Source organism: Cynocephalus volans, chromosome 15 (genome assembly GCF_027409185.1).
Source record: "Cynocephalus volans isolate mCynVol1 chromosome 15, mCynVol1.pri, whole genome shotgun sequence".
NCBI classification, from domain to species: Eukaryota; Metazoa; Chordata; class Mammalia; order Dermoptera; family Cynocephalidae; genus Cynocephalus; species Cynocephalus volans.
In genome coordinates, this window is record NC_084474.1 from 20,219,146 (window position 1) to 20,243,264 (window position 24,119).

Sequence of the window (24,119 nt, forward strand, 5' to 3'; positions counted from 1 at the left end):
AGAATTTTAAAACACACCCCCTCCTCCTTGCCATAACACAGAGCATTCAGCCTCTCCCAACCTCTGTTACATATATTTTCTATGGCCAAGTTATACTAACATTTTGTTCAATAACTATAATGAAGACTTTCAAGCTTTTTACAATTTGATTCTGAAAGTTACAATCCAACACAACATTTCCATCATAATGACTGTGGAATATTGTTCATGCGGCACCTAGCGTGAACTAGAGTTACATTTCTCTACTACAGCTACAATGTGGCCTTCCCTGTGCCACTCAAGGAGGCTGTTTCAATGGCTTCTCCATATTCACATTCAAAACCATACCCCATTTTAATTCTTTGATGTTTTTGATCCATGCTTTCCTTGCATAGCTGATTTGTTTGGTTCCCTCCGTCCTTTCCTCCCTCTCTCTTTTTTCCTTCCTTCCTTTTTATCAAGATTCTGATTGCCTTTATTTTTAACTTGTTAGGAAAGAAAACATATTCTTTTTCATCATACTTTTTATAGCTTCCAGATTCTTACCTACTTTAGCATTCACTTATCAAAAATTCAATTGTTCTTTAGGTCTGTGTTTCCGGTATGACTTTAAGCTGGTGATTGATTGGTTTTGCTTTGTCTGACTGTCTTGTTTCCTTTACACTTTCTTGATTTTTCTACCTTTATTTAAGCCTTGATTTCTTCAGATGTCTCGTTCGCTCTCTTCTCTGCCACAGCACCCCTGCAGGGATTCCTTTGGAACCCTCCACCCCCCTTTCATCTGCAGTGGTCACTTTCTACTTATGCTGCATTACAAATTTGGGGGCTTCCTTTCTCTGCTCTCCTGAATCGCAACCATGAGTTTCTAGGAGTTTTACCAAGCAAGGGGCTCACTGCTCATGCACTTAGAAGGCAATACTATGGCACAGGTTTTTGAGAAAAGAAAAAGCTTTTATTGCAGGTGGATCAGCAAGGAGATGGGGGCATGAATCAAATCTGTCTCTCTGAAGGGATCAGGGCAAATTTAAGGGGTGGGAGGAATGAGGAAATTTGAGAGAATCTCTATGCTTGGCAGAAGGTGATTGGGTAGCTCTGAATCAGTCAAAATATGGCAACCAAGCTGCTGGATGCCAGATTTTCCTTTTTGAAGAACCTCTGGCTTCATAAAGGGCTCTGGCAGCAACATTTCTGATACTTGGGTTCTGGAGGCAGGTGGCTCTTGGTTCCAAGGTTATCTTGTACCAAACAAGATCTCTTTCTCTGTGCATGTTCAGCTGATGTCCTGAAAAACAGCCTGAAACTCTGTTAACAGTAGCAATGCTCTCAAAAAGTGAAATTAGCTGAGACCAGTTTTTGTCCTTGATAAATGTGGTTACAGGTGCCAAATTCAGTGCTGTGTAAGTAAATGTTTAATAATAGGTTTTCAAAACATGCAAACAAACGAACCAACCTGATTTATAGTGCTTCCTGATTTCTGTGTTACAAATATTCTCATTATGGCGGATATCATGTTCCCAGCCTTGACATCACTGACCGTGGGGTTGGGAAGCGATGAGCAGGGCCGTGTCCCCGGCCAGTGCCAGCAGCTCCAGCACAGCACTGACTAGAATCACTTTGACAGATATTTCTAAATTACATTTATACTTTTTCTGAGCTAAGAAAGCAACCTGGACATCATTTAATTCCATTGGGTGGCTCGGATCATTATTATTAATATCATGCTCTAGGGTGAAAAGCGGTGTCTCTAGAGATTATGACATTTAGAGAGGAGGAGATATTGGTTGGTAAACTAAATAACTAAATAGCTTAAGGTGGAAATTAGATAAAATAACTAAGTAGAAAATGACATGGTGTTTTGTTTATTTATGAAGTTTTTCGTAGTTATAATCAGTTGGCTTTTTGAAACACAATACTGCAACCCAGTTCTCATAGCTCACCCGGCTGTCACGGCTGCTCTTCATCTTGTCCTTCATGTGATCCTCTCCCTGTTGCTGATGGCTTTTATTTGTGCTGTTATTTCAACCCACCTAAGGTCTATTTTTTAAGTTTTCAGAAAATAAATATTAATAAATAGAGAGATAGAGTGTCTTCAATAAAGAATGCAGATTTTCCATAAGTAGCATTAATTTGGCTTCTGTTTTATTATGTGGGTTTTCTTCAATATAGTAAAAGAGAACGTTGTCCCTGCATCTTCTGATAGAAAACAAAATGGGTTTTTCTCTGTTTGAAAAGTTCACTTTAAAGGTTTGTATGATGAATGGCAGCTTTAAAATAAGGTTGTTTTTCAATGAATTGCCTACAGCGGCTGATCAGGATTTCTTCTCTTTTTTTCTGAACATATTCTTCCTGTTTCGATACAAAAAGCAGTGTATATTTGTATCACTAGTGGGCCAATAAATAAAATGCTGCTTTTCAGGGGAAAGTTCCTGAGAACTAATTAGAGTCCCAAGCAGAGACAAACAGGGGACTGAAAACACTCTGTCGTGTCTTCCATGGCTCTGATTATTTTGTGTTTCAGCCATTCCTTTGCATTGTGGACGCAGGATATGGTAACAAATCACTCCATGACCAGGAAATACCCATGAAATGAATGTGGATTTGGTGTGGTTGTCTTTAAGTATTAGCTTTTTTATCTTTTCCTCCACAGCTTGCTAAAGGCAAATCTTAAGCAAGGTAAATTCAGCTTATTGGATGGAGGACATTTCTTTACCTCCAAGGAAATTAAAGCTATTCAGTCATATGCCTGCCACATAGCTGGAAAAAAATACCTAGGGTGCCATTTTCATTTCAAAGCTGTAGTTTCTAGTCCCATCATTATGGATAATCACTAGTTTTATTAGAATTACTGTTTTATCATAGTAAACCTAGAAAAATTAATCAGATGTATAAAGGTTAGTGTCTAAATAACTACAGCAGGTGGAATTGTAAAAGTTTCAGATATAGAAAAAAAAAATACCATCTATACATGAGAATGATGTTGGTATTCACTGGAGCATATGAAATTCACTTTTCATCATAAATGGCTTAAGTGTATATATTGATACATTTTAGAATTGTTTAAAAATGTAGTTGTATATGATGAAAATATAATAAACTGCGGCATGTCTAAAATTTTAATGACCCCATAACTTTCATCTGGGTATTCAAAAAGCATTTTACCTGATCTGAGGTGAATTTTCACGTAGGTATATGTTCTCAATATAATGTGGTTCAAAGAGACTATTTAACTCTAGTTTTACATCAGGCCTTGAGCCTAATGTAAGTAAATAGTAAGCTTTATTTTGAAAAAAAAATTGTGAGTCATTATCATCATTGGCAGTCTAATGAAAGGAAAAGAAACCAAACAGATTTGGCTAATGTATATTTTACACAGGAAGGTAGGGATGGCTAGGAGTTTTTGTTCATTTGTTTGTTTTCCAAGATGATACTGGTTCTATTTTTGTAAACATGGAGTTTTACTAGCTTTTTTTCCAAGTATGTTATACTAAGCTAAACCTCTTATTAAAAATAATGTTGACATTAAGTCAAAAATGTCTGTCTGGATTTTCTACTGTAGATAATGATTTAAGGAGTATGTCTCTGGCTTTCCAGATTGGTTTAAAACCTATACACAAAGTTATAACATTCAAAGTTATCTTAGTAAATTTTCTAAGAAAAGTCCTATAACACATTACATGAAATAGGTGTCAAAATTCTAGTGATAATGATGTTCAAAAGTATGATTGAAATTCAATATGCAGACTTCTCCAGCCATGAAATGGAGATTAAAATGGTATGATGATGCTTGGATTAGATGCCAATGAAGTCTCTTTGCTTTGTTGTAGCTCTCAGCATTAGAGAGGCAGATCTTTGACTTCCTTGGCTTCCAGTGGGCACCTATTCTTGGAAATTTTCTACATATAATAGTTGTCATATTGGGTTTGTTTGGAACCATTCAGTACAGACCTCGATACATCATGGTGGTAAGTCTTATTTTTATCATGTCTTTTCATACAAACACTACATGATATGGAATTGCTATTCTAGTTTTCAAATATTTGATTACCTTAAGAAATTATTATCTGTGGAAAAAGCGAAATAACTGTTTTATAGTGAGAACAAAGCAACATGCCCATAAGTGTGAGTTGACATAGTGTGACTCACAATGTGACTAAAGTCAAGTTTCACAAGGAAATTCAAAATAGGATTTAAATAGAAGAGGAAGTCTTGTTATGATCTTGATGTTATGATCGGGTGCATGTACATTAGCTATCAATGTATTATTTAATGTATTAATCTATCATTAACTTTCAGTAATTGCTATCACTAACTCAAAAAAGCAAACCTATCTAGCATAATTGTTTAATTATTATACACAATAATATAATTTAATTTTAATTGATTTAAGACATTACAAATGCACACTCTGAAGGATATTAAGTGCACACTCCTAATGTATTTCATAATGTATTTCCTACTATACAAGATATTATTGAATGTTTCTCCATTTTGTCTAGATAAATCTGAAACATAAATCAAACTCCAAACTATGCCAAGCATGGTCAGCACAAGCCCCACTGAAGAACATTTTCATGAGGTGTGTGCTGTGATCCACAGTATATGGAAATTATTTACAGGAAATAGTTGCCTTTTCTATAAAAAGAGTGCAGTATTGTAGGCTACATATGTAAGAAGGTTGTGAGAAATAACGAGCATGAATAAGTACACAATGTTCAGTAGAATTACTATTTTCTTGCAACGCAGTGACTCTGTCTCGCTAGAAGAAAACCATAGATCTAAAAACATACATCTTTCCGTTTTCATTTAATCTAATCACATCTGTCTAAAAGTATAAAGTTATAAAGCTTTCTGTAAATGCACCAATTCTCTATTTTAGATCTCAAAATTGGCTTTTTGATATACTTTTTCATATCCCAGAGGTGAGGGTAACTGGTCCTCAGAACAGACCCCACACTAGAATATTCTGAGAGCATGTGATGTCACTCAGTTTGCTGCAGGTGTGAAACAATTTCTGCTTAACTTTTCTTCTCTTAAAGATACCTTCTGCTAAGCCACTGTGTTATCTACTAGAAAAGTGTCTCATGGAGTTGAACCTGCAGCATAAGATGCTTTCATATTATGCATAGTATCAAACTATTACTGGATTATAAATACGTTCAAGTTAGTTACTATGACTATAGAGCACGTCTACTCATGAAAGACTTTTTATTTTATGATGCTGAGGTTCTGCTGAGGCACAAAAAGCCAGATGGCTATGAAATGGCTTCTGCAGAATGAAGCTTTAGATATACATTAGAGACATCGTCTAGTCCTGTCACTTCTACCCACTTAAATGTTAGCCCTCTACGTTATTCACAGCTACTGTTTGGTTGAGACTTATGTTTCTCTCTCCTATATATGAACTTTCCCACTTGCTTTCAGCCTTTCTTCATTCCGATGTATTTTTACACTGAATCACTGGCTTAAAACTTTCACTGGCTTTTTAGTAGGAGAAGATCTAAGAACATTCTTGCCTTATGCACCTGAACGCGCTCAGTTCTTACAATCCTTCCTTCCTTCCTCCTTTCCTTCCTCCTCCTTTCTTTCTAATGATTAAACGATCATCCATTTTCCAATGGGTTATCATTTTACAGTGATTAAGTTAATCATCCATAAATGTTAAGTTGCAACTGTGATAAGTGATATAAAGCAGTATGTTGTGCCATGAGACTTTTAACTGGGGATCTGACCTTAGCAGGGTAGCAGGGTAAGGTGCCCTGCAGAGTGGCTGGGTGCTTAGGTCTGCAGTGTGAGTGGCAGAGTGAGTTCACCAGGGAACAAGGGGGAAGGAGATTCTGGGCAGGAAGCATCACAGGGCACTCAGTAGGAGCCCAATAGCAATAGTTACCATTCACTCATTAAGCATTTATTGAGTACCTACTACACTCTACTAGAGCAGAACAAATAGAAAAGAATGCAAATTACAAAGCACCTTCTCTGCAGGAGCTCATTATGTAAGGAATGAGGAGGTGTAGGGTGCAGGGCTGTCTGGAGTTGGAGGACCACCTGCAGTGAAAGGGGACCAGACTAGGATGGGGCAGAGGCCTGGGGAGGGCATGAGCCAGGTGCAGGGACTGGAAAGAGCAGAGGGTTTGGGCCCTTCAGTGTCACATACCTTCTGTTCCTACCTGCCTCACCAGCCTCTTGCTCTTGTGGGCTTGCCTGGTGCTTGCGCCCCGGCTCTAGCCTCTTTTTTCAGTCCCCCATGCACACCTCCTTCCACCTATTTTAATCATGGCTCACTCCCTGCTCCTTTTGCCTCTGTGTCTTGAGCATGTTTTATAATTTGCTCACATTTGTGTCTTCCCTACTAGGCAAGGAGCTCTTTGAGAACAGGAAGTGTAATAGGTGCTCAATACATATTTATTCACTGCTTTTCCCATCCAGTGCCCTACCAGTCTACAGAGTCCTCTCAGACAGAGCCGGCATCTCTCTCTCTGGCATCTTTCCTTTGCTTCCCTCTCTCCCTTGTCCATCCCGCGTGTAGAGGATGGAAGCTTTAGGTCATTCAGAATCTTCAGCGAGAAGCATCTACAGGATAAGCAATCCATGTTTTTGCTCATCTTGGTTGTCTCTTTTAAGGCACGATGCCAACCAAATTGCTATCATTTTATCTGCTATCTTATTCAAGACCGTCTGCCAGGAAGGCGTGAGAAAGAGAGCAGTGAATTGGTGGGACAGTCCTCCTCACCAAACATACCATTTGGTTTAATCTTCACAAGTATCGTACAAGTTGTGCATTAGCTTCCCTACATTTACAGAGGAGGTTAGAAAGGTTAAGTGATTTGCTCAAGGAACACAGAGAGTAAGCAGCAGGGCTGGGTGTGCAGTGGCCTCACTCTTGGTATCGGGAGAGTCACAAATTTGCTTTAGCATGATCTGCACTTTGCTTCCACCACTGGATTCCAGATGATACATTACCATTGTCAGTTATACATTTTGACATTGCAAATGGCCTTCCTCCTCAGCCAATTATAAAATATTGTTACCTTGGTGGGATTTCAGATTCCCTCTTATTCTAACATGGGTATAAATTGTCTATTTGGGAAAAATGCCTAAGAGTGATGAATCCACAGGCATGGGAAATCTGTTCACAAAGAGTGCCTTTTTGGGGAAGATCATATTGTTGTTTGGGAAGGTGGTTATACAGTGTTTTTGTTGTTTGTTTTTGCTTCTTTGGTCACACAACAGGCAGCTCATCTGTGAGTTGTTTTCATGAATGCTTTGGTTTGAAGCTACAATTGGTAGCTTGGAATTAATTCTGGTATGAAAAAAGCCTGAAAATGAGTGTGGCACATGTCACATTAATCCAGGTGTGCCTCAAGAGGCACCAACTTTTTTCAGTGGCCGTGAGAGGAGAACTGGATCAGAAATCCATACTGACTTTTCACAGAGCAGGGAAAGAGCTTTTTGATTGCAAGAGATTTTCTCCCCAAATCATTTCTGTTATACTTCGTACTGGCCTGCTTTATTGGCTGAAACAACCATCAATATATGCCAATTAAACTTAATCTGTTTCAAACTAACAAACATTTTGGAGCACCAGGTATATGCTAAGTGCTCACCCAGAAATTAACAAAATATGTCTGTTCACTGCAACAATTTAATGGAGTTCACAATCTCATTTTGCAAGAACACGGAAGGTAAGTCACTGCCATTTTTGACAACAAACGGGATTTATCACAGTGGACTTTAAAGAATTAATCACCCTTATGAAAATTATTAAGGTAAAGGACCGTGCAGCGCAGGCTGTCCAATGTCTATAGGCAAACTGCCCAACTCCTTAGAGTATAAATCAAAGCCTATAAAAATTGCTCCTTCACTAATCTCTCCTGCACCTCCTGCACTCCCCGCTGGCCTACCTCATGCCAGCCATGCTGAATGATTTGTATTTTCCAAAGTCCACATGCTGTTCTTGCCTTGTCAGTTTGCATATACTGCACCTCCTGCCTGGAATGCCCTGATCTCCTTATCCCGTCAGAAAACTCTTAATAAACCTTCAACTAATGGTTACCTATTAAACGCCTTATCTGACCACCCTGCTCAGGAGTAGGTGCCTCTTCCTCTCCGGCTGCCATAGATATTGGTGACTTTCTGCCCCTGCACCCAACCCAGTTACCATCACCCTTTCCCCACCCAGCTCCCCCCATCCAACAGTGCTCTCCTGGAAGGCAGGACTGAGCCCACCCATTGCTGAATTCCAGGTCTATCCCTGTGTGTACAAACCTTTAAAGATGCTTAATATTTGATGGAATGAATAATAAATGAATTCAAGGTGATAAGATGAAATGATTTTACAGGATGGACTGCAGGATGATTTCTTATCTCAGAACACATCAACAACAGTTCAGCAAGAGAAACTGACCTCACTGGCTTGCTTATCTCAATCTGAACCTCAGTTGAGGTATTACATCATCAGTACGATACTTGCGCTACCTGCACCTACCATCAGCCAAGTTACTCCTCAAGACTTATTTTTTTCTGAGAAATAGAATGTTTTAGGCTCCTGCCACTGTAATTGAGGAGGTCTCACAGCAGAGACTATTAAAAAATTTCACCCAAATCACAAAATGAAAGAGCAATAATTCCCCTTCAGATGCCATCACCACTGATAATGTGCAATCTACTATTTCTATGTTTATGTTTAGAATACAAAACAACTTGGTCATAGGATACTCCTTTACTGATTAAACTTTATTTTGGGTAAGGTGCAGGGTGGGATATATACACTGGGGGATGCCAGCTTCAGTCTTGGGGTTTGAATGTACCTTTTGTGCTTCTTTGTCAATAGACATTATGAACCTGTGAATCATATTTAACAGTCATAAAGTACTGCTGTACAATCAATTGTTTCCTATCTGTTTACTGCTACATCAAATATTTAAAATTTTTATTTATAAATCTCAAAATAAAATTCTGCCCTAGAATTATTTAAATCTTTATTATTTCATGGATGATAATTTAATCAAACATATTTTAATTTATTTAAATGCAGGAGAATTAGCTAGTTTACTTGACATTTTTGAAATAAGATTAACTTTGGAGTTAAAATTAATTCTAAACTGCCTTTAAAAAATTTTTTTTTAAAAAGCTGAGTAAATTTGCTAGGACCACAATTTAATTATTTGGACTTTTATGCAAATGCTCATGTGCAAAGAACAACTTGTTTTAATTTGAATTGTTATATAGAAAAATTTTTCTACTATGTTGGTCCCAGATTTAAATCCCTCTCTGCTAATTATCAGCTGTGAAGCTTTGGGACATTTATTTGCTTTCTGTGTGCCATAGTTACTTCATTTGTAGAAACCTGACCCATACATCATTTTTAAGAATTATATAATGTATGTGACTCGCTTACCATAGCCTAAAGCAGAGTAAGTGCTTGACAAATGATTTTGCTGTTAATGTCTTTTTTTCCCTCATCACTATGCTTTCCTTGACATAAAATGTAAGGATGGTAGGTTGCTCTTAAAATTCTTTTGCATCCTTCTTAGGAATATGTAGTCAAATACTGTATTTGGCAGCTGGCCAGTACAGGGATCCGAACTCTTGACTTTGGTGTTATAACTCCATGCTCTAACCAGCTGAGCTGACTGGCCAGCCCAAATTACAGTGTTTTTTGTTCATTCATTTTGGCCACTGGCCTGTACTGGGATCTAAGCCTGTGACCTTGGTGTTACCAATACCATGCTCTCCCAAGTGAGTTAAACTGCTGGCCAAAATTCTTCTGAACATGAATACTACACTTCAGAAAATGTTATAATCATGAGTGAACAAGAAACCTACCCTGTTTTTTAATTACATGTCTAGCATATTGTGCATAAGATTGTAGCTGACTGAAACACATATGAAAGAATGAATGAATGAATAAATGGCCTTTGTCATAACTGGAAAATAAGCAAGCTCAAAAAGTGAATGTAATTTATGTTATAAAGTAATTGCTCAATGGGTAAGGAACAGACTAGAAGTAGTTTAAAGTTCATTTCAATTAAAAAATGCTAAAATATCCTTATAAAACTAGGAAATATTTAGGAAGCCACATAGAACACATGAACATAATTTTTCATTGTTATAGGCGTTCTCTAGTTGAATTAGAATTTAAAATATGTGTACTGAACACAAGCAAATTAGGAGAGAGAGAAATTATGCAGAGCAATATTTTTTTTTTTTTTACTACGTCAAAAGGTTAAGTCTTCTATTGCATATGTACGAGGGTACGTCAAAAGTTCATGGAAAGAGTCGTGTTACTTTCCAATTCTATTTTTCTATGAACTTTTGATGTATCCTTGTATATGTAATCTACCTGGATATATGAGCATGTAGGCATGTCCATAGTAACCAAAGAGAACTTGTTAAAAATAGAGGGTCTTGACTCTTTTTAAAATTTTTTTCAATTGAATTATAAATTAAATAACCCACCTGAAAAGAGGTAAGGGAAGATAGTCAATCTCTTAGGTCAGAGGTTGTCCTAATACTTCCTGCCTAGCTACATTTATATGGATATATTTTTATTTGAAGTGTATAGTTTACATCTCATAACAACACAAAGTTCAATAGCACATGTATTCTTTGCCCTCAACAAACCAACGTATTAGAAGAAACTCTGCAATATTGCTGAAATAAATAAAAAAACAAATTTGAAAAAAACCATGTTCATTTCATGCATGACATATTAATTATAAAATACAAAATGTACTGTTTTTCCAGAAACATTGCCAGTTATAGAACATGTATATAGGAAATGAATTTTTGGTAAACTGGTAACTTGGTGAATTGGTTATTTGACAAATTAGGAAATTTGGTAAAGGATTCACTTGCAATTAATCTATAGTTATTTTTCTAAATTCTTTTAAAATAAAGCTTACCAAGAAATGCTTAAGCATCCCAGCTCTGTAGTCAACCTGTAAGTTTTCAAATCCTACCTCTGAAACTAAATAGTTGATTAAATGATTACCTCTCTACCTCAGTTTTAACTTGATCACTGAATGCGATGATCTATGTAAAGTGCTTAGCACAGTTTCAGGAACACAGAAAGGACCAGAATAATAACCTTGTTATTGCTAAGAATGTAGGAACTGACAGTTTATTTAGCCTGGTAATTTTACCTTTGAAAGTTCAGAAGTAGCATTAATAGTACAACTTGTGACAGCTCCTGAATACAATTCAATCATTAAGTTCATGCTATGATTTTTAAATAGATTTTTTTGTTATGCATTTCTTATAACTAGGGGTTGATTGCCTTTCCTAAAAGAATAATTCTGGGTTTAGGATTGAGTCCTAATAGTTAAGAATCATATGGTTTTATAACTAATTTAGTCTATTTCCTTACTTTAGTCTTTCTTTATTTTATGTTCATTCCTTAACCTTTGTCACTGACTTTTTTCTCACCACTTAGTGGTCAGCACTGGTCTCTCACTCCAGTATACTTATAATGATTTATTTAGAATGGAAAATATCAGACACTAGATGCCATCTTATTATATAGCATGAGCTGCAAAATTTGTTGTAGTTATTGTGACTTGCAAAAAGCATACGTTAAGGATGTAGGTTAGCTATTCTCAATATTCATAGGAACATTTTATGGTTCAGAAAAGTCTGTTTTAATGAATTTGGCATATTTTTATAAACTGTCTAAGGTCACTCATACTAGGACCATTCATAGATGAGTCTTAATCTAGGGATACCTTAGTTAAGATTGACTAATGCTTTTCAATACATAATATATTAATAAAACCAATTAATCAGGAAGGTCAGCAGGTTTAAAGTTTGTTGAATATGACTGGAAGATATTTTTCTATTATGGAAATCTGTTGTTCATTTGTTTATTCTTAGTCCTATTTATTCATCACTGTGCTTTAAAAATATTTTATAAGATCATATTTTTATTATGTGATTATATTAGAAGCACAAGCAATACTCTTAATAAAATAGTCCAACACATGAAAGTTTGTTAATTTTACTCCACATATCCATTTTCAAACATTTCTAACATGGTGTGTTTATTCAGGCATCTGGAAGTTCTAGATTTTGACAAACATTACTAAAAATTTGACAATTTAATATTATAAATTAAAGATGATAGAAAGATAGATAAGAGGTAGATAGATCACAGAAAATTTGCATAATTGTGTTCCCTGGAAAAGATAATATTCAGAAAATAGAAAATAAAGTCAGCCCTTGGATTTGACTTGTACCTGCAAGCCAGCAAAGCACTTTAAAAATAAATCCAGATTTATTGGCATCTGCTGAAAGCAGTAGAAACTATTGGATTTTTAATTTCAGAAGACCTTAGGGGGCCTCGCAAGGAGTGCTCTTTTCTGAGTGCTCCTTGTCTTCTTCTTCCCAGAAGACTTAGACTTATTGACATTTTTATTATTGATTTATTTAGTATGCGTGCCTTTCATCTCCACATTTCTGTTCTCTTTCTCCTTCCCCTCTCCTTTCTAGTATACAGTATGGACTGCCCTCTGGGTCACCTGGAATGTGTTCATTATCTGCTTTTATTTGGAAGTAGGTGGGCTTTCTAAGGTGAGTTTATCATGCTTTTAAAGTACACTTTGAAAGGAGCACACTTATAAATAACTATTGTGACGACATATTATTATATATAAGTAGAGTAATGGGATGCTAGTCAAAAAAAAAGCATTTGAGTACCATTCAGGAAAGATAGATCTTTGGAGCATGTCAGTTTAATGGAATTTCAAAACAAGTGCCTTCTGTTTGAGCTCATCATGCTGAAGTGGCACTAGGCTTCCAATGTGTCCTCATGCTCTTTTTAAAAAGACAGTGTCACAGTGACCACAGCCCCAAATGTTAATTGAGAAATGGTTTTGAAAATTCTTGTGTTTAAAGGAGGAAAAGGGATTGACTAAGATATTAATGTAATAAACATGAATAGCAAGTTACTCTCTTTGCTGGACTATTAATTATAAAAAAAAATTTGACAAAGAATGAAATTCTTACATATGTAAGTGCAGCACATGTTTGTTAACAAGTAAGTGCATCAGTGTGGTGATTCCTATTTTGAACTCTGATCACACAGAAGAGAGTTGTCTTAATGCAGCATAATCCACAAATTATTTCTGTCTGTCTGGAACTGTCAGCAGAGCACATGATTTCATTATGCTTCCTGCAAAGTCTTTTGATTGCTGTCAAAATGTGAGAACAACACGAGTTAAGTTTACAGTTGTGTTTCATAAATGGTTTTCTTGTAAAGCAGCACAATTTTCACAGTAAAGACAAAATTTAACAGTATGAATTACAAAGAAGCATAAGAAAGCTGTCATTATTTTCTTAGGTATCTAATAATGAACTATAGTTGCGCTAACTTATTGTGTTACTTTATGACGGTCCCATATTTTCTAAGTAAGGTAATGGCCTTCTACTAGCACTTGTGGTTTAGATCTTAGAAAATCTGACTTGATTAGTATTGATACTTTTAGAATTGTTAGGCTCCACTGAAGTCCCTATGGTAACAGAGCATACTTGATTCAACTAAGCAGCAAAAATTCCTGAAAGATTTATTCTAGAACCTCCAGAGGTGATTACTCTTTTTTCTATACTTTGACAACTATAATTAGAATTTGTCATTTTTTTTTCACATTGGCAAAGGTAATCAGGAATCAGAAATGACATTTCCAATACTGAGTTCCATACATATGTACTAACATGTACCTTAAATACTTCTGCTATTGATCACACTTCACCACTTGTTTCTGAGACAGAAAAAAGTACTTAAATCAGGGCCCAGTTATCTTCTGTAAATTCAAATATTATAAAGCAATTAATTTTAAAATGCAAATCTTATGAATAAAAGAATTACGAATAATCAGTTTAGAATAGCATTTTTAACCCATAGCATTTTGTATCTTGTGATTTGAATTGTCATTTTAAATCATTTTTGGGCCAGTACCGTGGCTCACTCAGGAGAGTGCAGCACTCGTAGCGCCAGAGGCCGCGGGTTTGGATCCTATATAGGGATGGCCGGTGCGCTCACTGGCTGAGCGTGGTGCGGACAACACCAAGCCAAGGGTTGCGATCCCCTTACCGGTCAAAAGAAAAATCATATTTTTATTTCATTGGGTGGAAATTATCTATTATTTTTTCCTTTATAAACTTATTTGGAATAAATTAGACCAGAGGAAATCTGTCCCATAGAATTGGCATCATAGTGTGTTGAAAGAAGACTGAATTTCAAATCATAAGTCTTTAGTTCAAATCTTGTCTCTAGCACTTACTATGGGGCATTAGGCAAATCACTTAACCTCACTGAGTCTCTGTGAAATATAATAACAGGACCAGCTTTGCCAATAATGATAGTGTTTGTTGAGTGCTTAGCACTGTTTACCCACATCATTTATGGTAATTCAGATAAGCTTCAAAATAACTCTGCGAAGTGGTAAAATAAATAAATGACAGCAGTCACTTGTTCCATACAAGTCTGATTTCCCACCGCTGCTCAAGGTTATTTTTGTGATCTGCTTTCTGTGAGTACTTTTTAAAATATTTTGCACGTCAAAGGGTTTTTTTCTCATTTGGGGGGTTCAAGGTTAGAATAAATGTAGTTTAAATGAGTAGTCCTGGTTACTCATTTTATTACCCATTCAAATGTCATTAAGCATCAACCAAGTGTTCTAGATCATTAAAAAGATAGATGACTCCAGAAGGAGCATCCTAAAGATTTTCTGTTGGTCTTTTATTTATTGCCTCAAAACCTGCTAACATCTCACTGGTTAGCCACAATTTAGCCTCAGTTCCAGTCTGTAAGAAATCTATTTTGAAAAATAGATCATAGTTAAGAACTCTTGACAAGCAAAGATACCTCTGTTACCCTTCCCAGCTGGAATCCATTGTGTAAGAAATTTCTTGGTCATGTGTTCTGGTCTATGTATTAGCTTTCTAGAGCTCTGCATCTCCTGCTAGTTCATGAAGGCATTACTAGAAACTACCCACTTGGCTATACTAATGGAAGTCTCACTATACCTTGATTTTTGCCCAAAACATCTATTCTGGAATAGTGAATCTTTCTCCAAAAACTGAATTCAGAATAATTTTCAGAACATCTCTGTGAATTTGGGTGTTATTCCAATGACAGACATGCCTATCAATGTTCAATTTGTATTCCATAGTGCTCTTTTCTAACATAGCACATCCATGGAGTGAAAACAGTCCTGGTTCACCTAAAAGGTAATGAGCAGTTCCACAGGCAGGTGGGCATGGAAACGGGGATTCTAACAGTGCTTAGAAGATTAATGGCGCTTATGTTCCCTCATGTTTTAAAAAGGTCTCATTTTAATTTCTAATAAGATAAATACTTATAGATGTAATCCACATAAGCAAAAGCTGTCTGTGATCTTCATTATCTTTTAAGAGCACGAAAGAATACCAAAGCTGAAAACTTTGAGAACACTAACATAGAGTAACCAGTAAAAGTCAGTCAGTCATTCAATCAATCAATAATGCAAACAGTAAGAAACCAAAGCAAATGGTACAAGTAAAAAAAACAAGTAATAATGTGGCAGATTAAAACCCAACCATATCAATAATTATATGAAATGTAAATAGATGAAACACTCCGATTAAAGACAGGAATTAGAACCCGGATTTTAAAAAAAAGACAATACTCAATGTTATTTATATAAAAACACTTTAAAATGAATATATATATATATAAATTAAGAAGATGGAAAATATATGCTATGCAAAAAATAATCTAAAGAAAACCTGTGTGGTCATATTAACATCAGAAAAAAAGTAGACTTCAAGTCAAGGAGTATTAATAGAGATAAACATGTTTTATATTGATAACAGGGTCAATGTCTCAAATAGACATAATAATGTCTATACAAACTAGCAGAATTTTAGAACACATGAAGCAAAAATTGACAATACTAAATGAAGAAGCTGAAAAATTCATAAACATAGGTGGAGAGTTTAATGCTCCTTTCTTGGTTATTGATAGAGAAAGTTGACACAATTCAGTAGAAAGAAATATTTGAATAACACTGTCAACCAATTTGTCTAACTGATATCTTTATGACACTATACTCAAAACTACAAATGCATTTCTACTCCAGTGCTGTATTCATCCATTTCTGTTGCTTAATATGAAATACCTGGAATTGGGTATTTTTATAAAGAACACAAAATTTGTTGCTTACTGTTTTGGAGGCTGGGAAGTCCAAAGTCCAAGAAACACATTTGGTGAAGGCCTTGGTGGTGACAACCATGAAGGCAAGGTATCATATTGCAAAAATGGCAGAGCAGAGAGAGGGCAGAGAGTAACTTCATCATTCATTCTGTTTTTAAAACCCTCCAGACCATGACCCTGACCACCATTATTCATCCATTCATTACAGCATGGTTCTACAATCCAATCACCTCTTCAAGTCCCCACCTTTCAATTACTATAATAGGCTTTCCCACCCTCAACAGTCACAGTGGAAATTAAGCTTCTAATATATGGACTCTGGGGGACACAGTTCAATCAACCCACAGCAAGTGCATATGGAACAATGAGCAAGATTGTATTCTGGGCCATAAAAAGGTCTTAATAAATGCCTAGTGACTGAAACAATACAGAGAATATTCTCTAGCCACAAACACAACAGTAATTTGAAATCCATACTAGTAAGATATCTGGAAAATCTATAAATATTTGAAAATTAAGGCACTTACTTTTAAAGAATCCACAAATCAAAGAACAAATTTGAAGGTAAATTGAAAAATATTTTGAAGTACATAATAAACAAAATGCAAGAAATTAAATATTTGCTTGTGAACCCAAACCAGAATTTAGAGGAAAAAAAAAAATAGCTTTAAATTGATATTAGGGGGCCGAGCCCATGGCACACTCGGAAGAGTGCGGCGCTGGGAGTGCAGCGACGCTCCGCCGCGGGTTCGGATCCTATATAGGACTGGCCGGTGCACTCACTGGCTGAGTGCCGGTCACGAAAAAGACAAAAAAAAAAAAAAAAAAAATTGATATTAGGAAAGAGGAAAAGTTAAAAATCAGTGATATAAACTTCCATCTCAAGAAATAAAAAGAATATCAATGTAACTGAAATTCCACTATTGGTTCTTTAAAAAGATTAATAAACTGACAAGCACTTTGTAAGATTAATCAAGAAAAAAGAAGAAATGATACAAATTTTCAATATCACTAAAGAAAGAAGAGACCTAACTACAGATTCTACAGAAATTAAAAGGCAGGTAGAAACCAGTTGTTAGGCTTTCAAGATGGCGGCGGCTGTGGCGGCTGGCGCGGAGTAGCTGAGGTGGAAAAGGTGGCCACTGGGCCTCAGGCAGCCGGGAAACTTGTGGACCTTCCTCTGGCCATCTCTTAAGGGAGGACTGCTGCTGCTGGCCGGTCGTGGGGGCTCAACGCCACTTTGCCCCCGGCAGGAGAGGCTGCCTCATTTACAGGCAACAGCTTTGAAGTGTGGAGCAGGAAAAGAACTGATTCTTAGCTGCAAAAGTGAGTCTTGAAACAGGGAACACGGCGCCAGGGCTGCTGTGGATGCAGCCAGGATCCCGGAGACCGGGGCCGCGCTGAAGAAGGCGGCCAGCTGCCCTATTCAGGATTCGAGGTTTCAGGCCGGCATTAAAGAAGATTCCTGGGAGCGCCCGAGCGGCGCCGCGACTGAACAGCCCGAGGCGGCAGCGCCGAGAACACGGAAGGCAACAAACCAGAGACAGAGCGAGCGCCCGACCTGGCACAGCACTGTGAGTGATCCCTGGCACAGCTCTGTTCGGGGGGGGGTGGATGCCCACGCGGCTTCCGCCTGCACCACCAGGCCACTCACTGCCACGGTGCTGCCTCCATTTTCCCAGGTGCGGGCAGCTCCGCCCTGCTCGGCCATCACTGAGCCCATTTGCTTGGCCTGGCGCCAGGCTTTCCGGACCCTGCGGGCCGACCTCCTCTCCCACTCCCTCCGCGGTTCTCTGGCAGGGCTGGGGGTGTGGGGCGTCCCGACCAGTTTTGGGAGGGCTAGCAAGTACGGGCGGGCCGACTGTCACTCCACCACACCCTGGACTCCGCCCCGGTAAACTTCCTGTTACTGGGAGGCAGATACCATCTCTGCGACCACCAGTTTGGAAAAAAGCCTAACGAATTTCTGGTTGGGAATAGTGTGGTAGGAGAGTTCCCAGGTCCGCTTGAACCTGCCGGAGAGCAGGCTGCAGGCGGGCACTAGACTCGGTTTATACTGGGGGGATACAAAGGTGAACAAGACCCGAGAAAGATCTACACAGTGCTACAAAGGCACCCAGAGAGACCGGTCGTCTGTGCCTAGCAGAAACCTGGTAGACTTCCTGGGCGAGGCGGTGCTGAGCAGGGTCTTGAAGGCCCAGCTGATAGACGAGGGGTGCAGAAGACACGCCCCAGCCCAGCACAGTGTGCACAGAGGGGGGAGACGTGCGGCCAGGGAGGCGGAGACTCGACAGGAACCACACACCCGGTGGGGTCGCCACTGCACGATCTAACAGCCTGGGCCAGAGCACACGGAATGGGGAGAAGTCCTGTACAGAAAGTGAAAGCTCAACAGAGATCACACACCCTGTGGTACGTGATCCACCAGCCCAGCAGAGTACAAGCTGACCAGAAAGGTGGCTCCCCGGAGAAGCCCAAGACCCGAGGCAACCACACACACAAGACACTAGAGGCCAACTGAGCAGTCACGGCGGGAGCCATACCAAATTGTCAACCACAGCAACATCCTAGTTAGTCATTAGTCTCAAACCGGTGGACTGTGAAACCCCCTGCCACAATGAATAAACACCAAAAAAAAGACACCAGAAATACAAAAAATCAAGAAAGTACACCACCAAAAGTTAATAAATCTCATACTCTAGATCCTATAGAACAAGAAGCCCTTGAAATAACTGACAAGGAATTTCGAGTGATAATTCTAAGGAAACTGAATGAGATACAAGAAAACTCAGCTAGACATCATGATGAAATGAGGAAAAGTATACAGGATCTGAAAGAGGAAATATACAAGGAAATCAATTTCCTGAAAAAAAATGTAGCAGAACTTGCTGAATTGAAGAAGTTATTCAGCGAAATAAAAAACACAACGGAGAGTTTAACCAGCAGGCTTGTCGAAGTTGAAGAGAGAACCTCTGAACTTGAAGATGGGCTGTTTGAAATAACACAAGCAGACAAAAAGAAAGAAAAAAGAATCAAGGACATGGAAGAAAATCTGAGAGAGATATCAGACAACCTCAAGCGCTCAAATATCCGAGTCATGGGTATCCCAGAAGGGGAGGAAAATGGAGATTCCATTGAAAACATATTCAACAAAATAGTGGCAGAAAACTTCCCAGGTATAGGAAAAATCACTGATCTTCAGATCCAGGAAGCTCAACGATCTCCAAACGTATTCAACCCAAAAAGGCCTTCTCCAAGACATGTCATAGTCAAATTGGCAAAACTCAGAGACAAAGAGAGAATCTTAAAAGCTGCAAGAGAGAAGCGTCAAATCACCTATAAGGGAGCCCCAATCAGGTTAACATCAGACTTTTCATCACAAACCCTAAAAGCTAGAAAGGAATGGGATGATATTTTCAAAATACTAAAAGACAAAGATTGCCAGCCAAGAATACTCTACCCTGCAAGGCTATCCTTCCGAAATGAGGGGCAAATAGTATATTTCTCAGACAAACAAAAACTGCGGGAGTTCACTACCACAAGACCACCCTTACAAGAAATCCTCAAGGGAGTACTGGGTTTGGTTCCTGAAAAATAACTACCACTGCCATAAAAACCTAAGAAAAATCTAAACCCGCTAGTACAATAAAAATGGCATTCATGAAGAGAAAACAAGCTAACAAAAACACTATCTACTACCTAAGGAACCAACAAACAAAGAAACCAAACAGTAAATCAGAAAGCAAGGAACAAAAGACACCTAAGACAACCAAACAACCAATAAAATGCTAGGAATAAATCAACACCTTTCAATAACAACTCTTAATGTTAAAGGCTTAAATTCCCCAATTAAAAGACACAGACTGGCTGACTGGATCAAAAAGCAGGACCCAACTATATGCTGCCTACAAGAGACCCACCTCACCCATAAAGATTCACACAGACTAAGAGTGAAAGGATGGAAAAAGATTTACCATGCAAACAGAAAAGAAAAACGAGCTGGAGTGGCTATTCTTATATCTGACAAAATAGACTTTAAACTAAAAACCATAAAAAGAGACAATGAGGGACACTACTTAATGATAAAAGGACTGATCCATCAAGAAGACATAACAATCATAAATATGTACGCACCCAATGTTGGAGCAGCCAGATTTATAAAACAAACTCTATTAGACCTAAAGAAGGAAATAGACACTAATACCATAATAGCAGGGGACCTGAACACTCCACTGTCAATATTAGACAGATCATCTAGGCAAAGAATCAATAGAGAAACACAAGATCTAAACAAGACTCTAGACCAATTGGAATTGGCAGATATCTACAGAACATTCCACCCAACAACCTCAGAATATTCATTCTTCTCATCAGCACATGGATCATTCTCCAGGATAGATCACATATTAGGTCACAAATCAAGTCTCAATAAATTCAAAAAAATTGGAATTATCCCATGTATCTTCTCAGACCACAATGGATTAAAACTAGAAATTAATAACAAACAAAACTCTGGAAACTATACAAACACATGGAAATTAAACAGCATTCTACTTAATGACATATGGGTCCAAGAAGAAATCAAGCAGGAAATCAAAAAGTTTATTGAAACTAATGAAAACAATGATACATCATACCAAAACCTGTGGGATACTGCAAAAGCAGTATTGAGGGGAAAATTTATTGCATTAAATGCTCACTTCAGAAGAATGGAAAGATGGCAAGTGAACAACCTAACACTTCACCTTAAAGAACTAGAAAAACAAGAACAATCCAATCCTAAAGTTAGCAGACGGAAAGAAATCATTAAGATCAGAGCAGAACTGAATGAAATTGAAAACCAAAAAACAATTCAAAAGATCAACGAATCAAAAAGTTGGTTTTTTGAAAAGATAAATAAAATTGACAAACCATTAGCTTGGCTAACAAAAAAAAGAAGAGAGAAGACTCAAATAACAAAAATTAGAAATGAAAAAGGCGATATTACAACTGATTCATCTGAAATACAAGGAATCATTCGAGACTACTATAAACAACTATACGCCAACAAATTTGAAAATCTGGAGGAAATGGATAAATTTCTGGACACACACAAGCTCCCAAAACTGAACCGTGAAGACGTAGAAAATTTGAACAGACCAATAACAATAAAGGAGATTGAAGCTGTTATCAGAAGGCTCCCAACAAAGAAAAGCCCAGGACCAGATGGATTCACAGCAGAATTTTACCAAACATTCAAACAGGAATTGACACCGATTCTTTACAAACTATTCCAAAAGATTGAAACGGACGCAAATCTCCCAAACTCATTCTATGAAGCAAACATCATCCTGATACCAAAACCAGGTAAAGATATAACCAAAAAAGAAAACTACAGGCCGATATCCTTGATGAATATAGATGCAAAAATCCTCACTAAAATACTAGCAAACAGAATACAGCAACACATACGAAAAATTATTCATCACGATCAAGTGGGATTCATCCCAGGGATGCAAGGTTGGTTCAACATACGCAAATCAATAAATGTGATACACCATATTAATAAACTCAAACACAAGGACCATATGATCATCTCTATAGACGCTGAAAAAGCATTTGATAAAGTTCAGCACTCATTCATGACAAAGACCCTCTATAAGTTAGGTATAGAGGGAAAGTATCTCAACATAATTAAAGCCATATATGCCAAACCCACTGCCAATATCATCCTGAATGGGGAAAAGCTGAAAGCTTTTCCTTTAAGAACAGGCACTAGACAAGGATGCCCACTCTCACCACTCCTATTCAACATAGTGTTGGAAGTACTAGCCAGAGCAATCAGAGAAGAGAAGGAAATAAAGGGCATACAGATTGGAAAAGATGAAGTCAAACTGTCCCTGTTTGCAGATGACATGATCCTATATATCGAACAGCCTAAAACCTCTACAAAAAAACTGTTGGAATTGATAAATGATTTTAGCACAGTAGCAGGATACAAAATCAACACACAAAAATCAGTAGCATTTCTTTTCTCCAATAGTGAACATGCAGAAGGAGAAATCAAGAAAGCCTGCCCATTTACAATAGCCACCAAAAAAATAAAATACTTAGGAATTGAGTTAACCAAGGAGGTGAAAAATCTCTATAATGAGAACTACAAACCACTGCTGAGAGAAATTAGAGAGGATACAAGAAGATGGAAAGATATTCCATGCTCTTGGATTGGAAGAATCAACATAGTGAAAATGTCCATACTACCCAAAGTGATATACAAATTCAATGCAATCCCCATCAAAATTCCAAAGACATTTTTCTCAGAAATGGAAAAAACTATTCAGACATTTATATGGAACAATAAAAGACCACGAATAGCCAAAGCAATGCTCAGCAAAAAAAATAAAGCTGGAGGCATAACACTACCTGACTTTAAGCTATACTACAAAGCTACAATAACCAAAACAGTATGGTACTGGCATAAAAACAGACACACTGACCAATGGAATAGAATAGAGAATCCAGAAATCAACCCACACACTTACTGCCATCTGATCTTTGACAAAGGCACCAAGCCTATTCACTGGGGAAGGGACTGCCTCTTCAGCAAGTGGTGCTGGGAAAACTGGATATCGATATGCAGGAGAATGAAACTAGATCCATACCTCTCACCGTATACTAAAATCAACTCAAAATGGATTAAGGATTTAAATATACACCCTGAGACAATAAAACTTCTTAAAGAAAACATAGGGGAAACACTTCAGGAAATAGGACTGGGCACAGACTTCATGAATACGACCCCAAAAGCACGGGCAACCAAAGGAAAAATAAACAAATGGGATTATATCAAACTAAAAAGCTTCTGCACAGCAAAAGAAACAATTAAAAGAGTTAAAAGACAACCAACAGAGTGGGAGAAAATATTTGCAAAATATACATCTGACAAAGGATTAATATCCAGAATATATAAGGAACTCAAACAACTTTACAAGAAGAAAACAAGCAACCCAATTAAAAAATGGGCAAAAGAGCTAAGTAGGCATTTCTCTAAGGAAGATATCCAAATGGCCAACAGACATATGAAAAAATGCTCAACATCACTCAGCATCCGGGAAATGCAAATCAAAACCACATTGAGATACCATCTAACCCCAGTTAGGATGGCTAAAATCCAAAAGACTATGAACGATAAATGCTGGCGAGGCTGCGGAGAAAAAGGAACTCTCATACATTGTTGGTGGGACTGCAAAATGGTGCAGCCTCTATGGAAAATGGTATGGAGGTTCCTTAAACAATTGCAAATAGATCTACCATACGACCCAGCCATCCCACTGTTGGGAATATACCCAGAGGAATGGAAATCATCAAGTCGAAGGTATACCTGTTCCCCAATGTTCATCGCAGCACTCTTTACAATAGCCAAGAGTTGGAACCAGCCCAAATGCCCATCATCAGATGAGTGGATACGGAAAATGTGGTACATCTACACAATGGACTACTCAGCTATAAAAACGAATGAAATACTGCCATTTGCAACAACATGGATGGACCTTGAGAGAATTATATTAAGTGAAACAAGTCAGGCACAGAAAGAGAAATACCACATGTTCTCACTTATTGGAGGGAGCTAAAAATTAATATATAAATTCACACACACACACATACACACACACACACACAAACCGGGGGGGGGGGGAAGAAGATATAACAACCACAATTATTTGAAGTTGATACGACAAGCAAACAGAAAGGACATTGTTGGGGGGGAGGGGGGAGGGAGAAGGGAGGGAGGTTTTGGTGATGGGGAGCATTAATCAGCTACAATGTATATCGACAAAATAAAATTAAAAAAAAAATAAAATAAATAAATAAAAGACATAAAAAAAAAAAAAAAAAAAAGAAACCAGTTGTTAAACAACTTTATTCCAAGACGTTTAACAAGTGAAATGAAATGAACAAATTCCTGGGCAGA

At 37.7% G+C, this 24,119-nt stretch overlaps 1 protein-coding gene across 1 annotated transcript in view; it reads left to right on the forward strand.

The window, feature by feature from the left end:
• The window catches only part of NKAIN3 (sodium/potassium transporting ATPase interacting 3), a 402,934-nt gene that overhangs the window by 36,518 nt on the left and 342,297 nt on the right, over positions 1–24,119 (forward strand). Inside the window, exons 3-4 of the mRNA XM_063079250.1 lie at positions 3,804–3,941; positions 12,466–12,546. Of these exons, the coding sequence (XP_062935320.1) occupies positions 3,804–3,941; positions 12,466–12,546 (219 nt within the window). The remainder of the gene's footprint in view (positions 1–3,803; positions 3,942–12,465; positions 12,547–24,119) is intronic.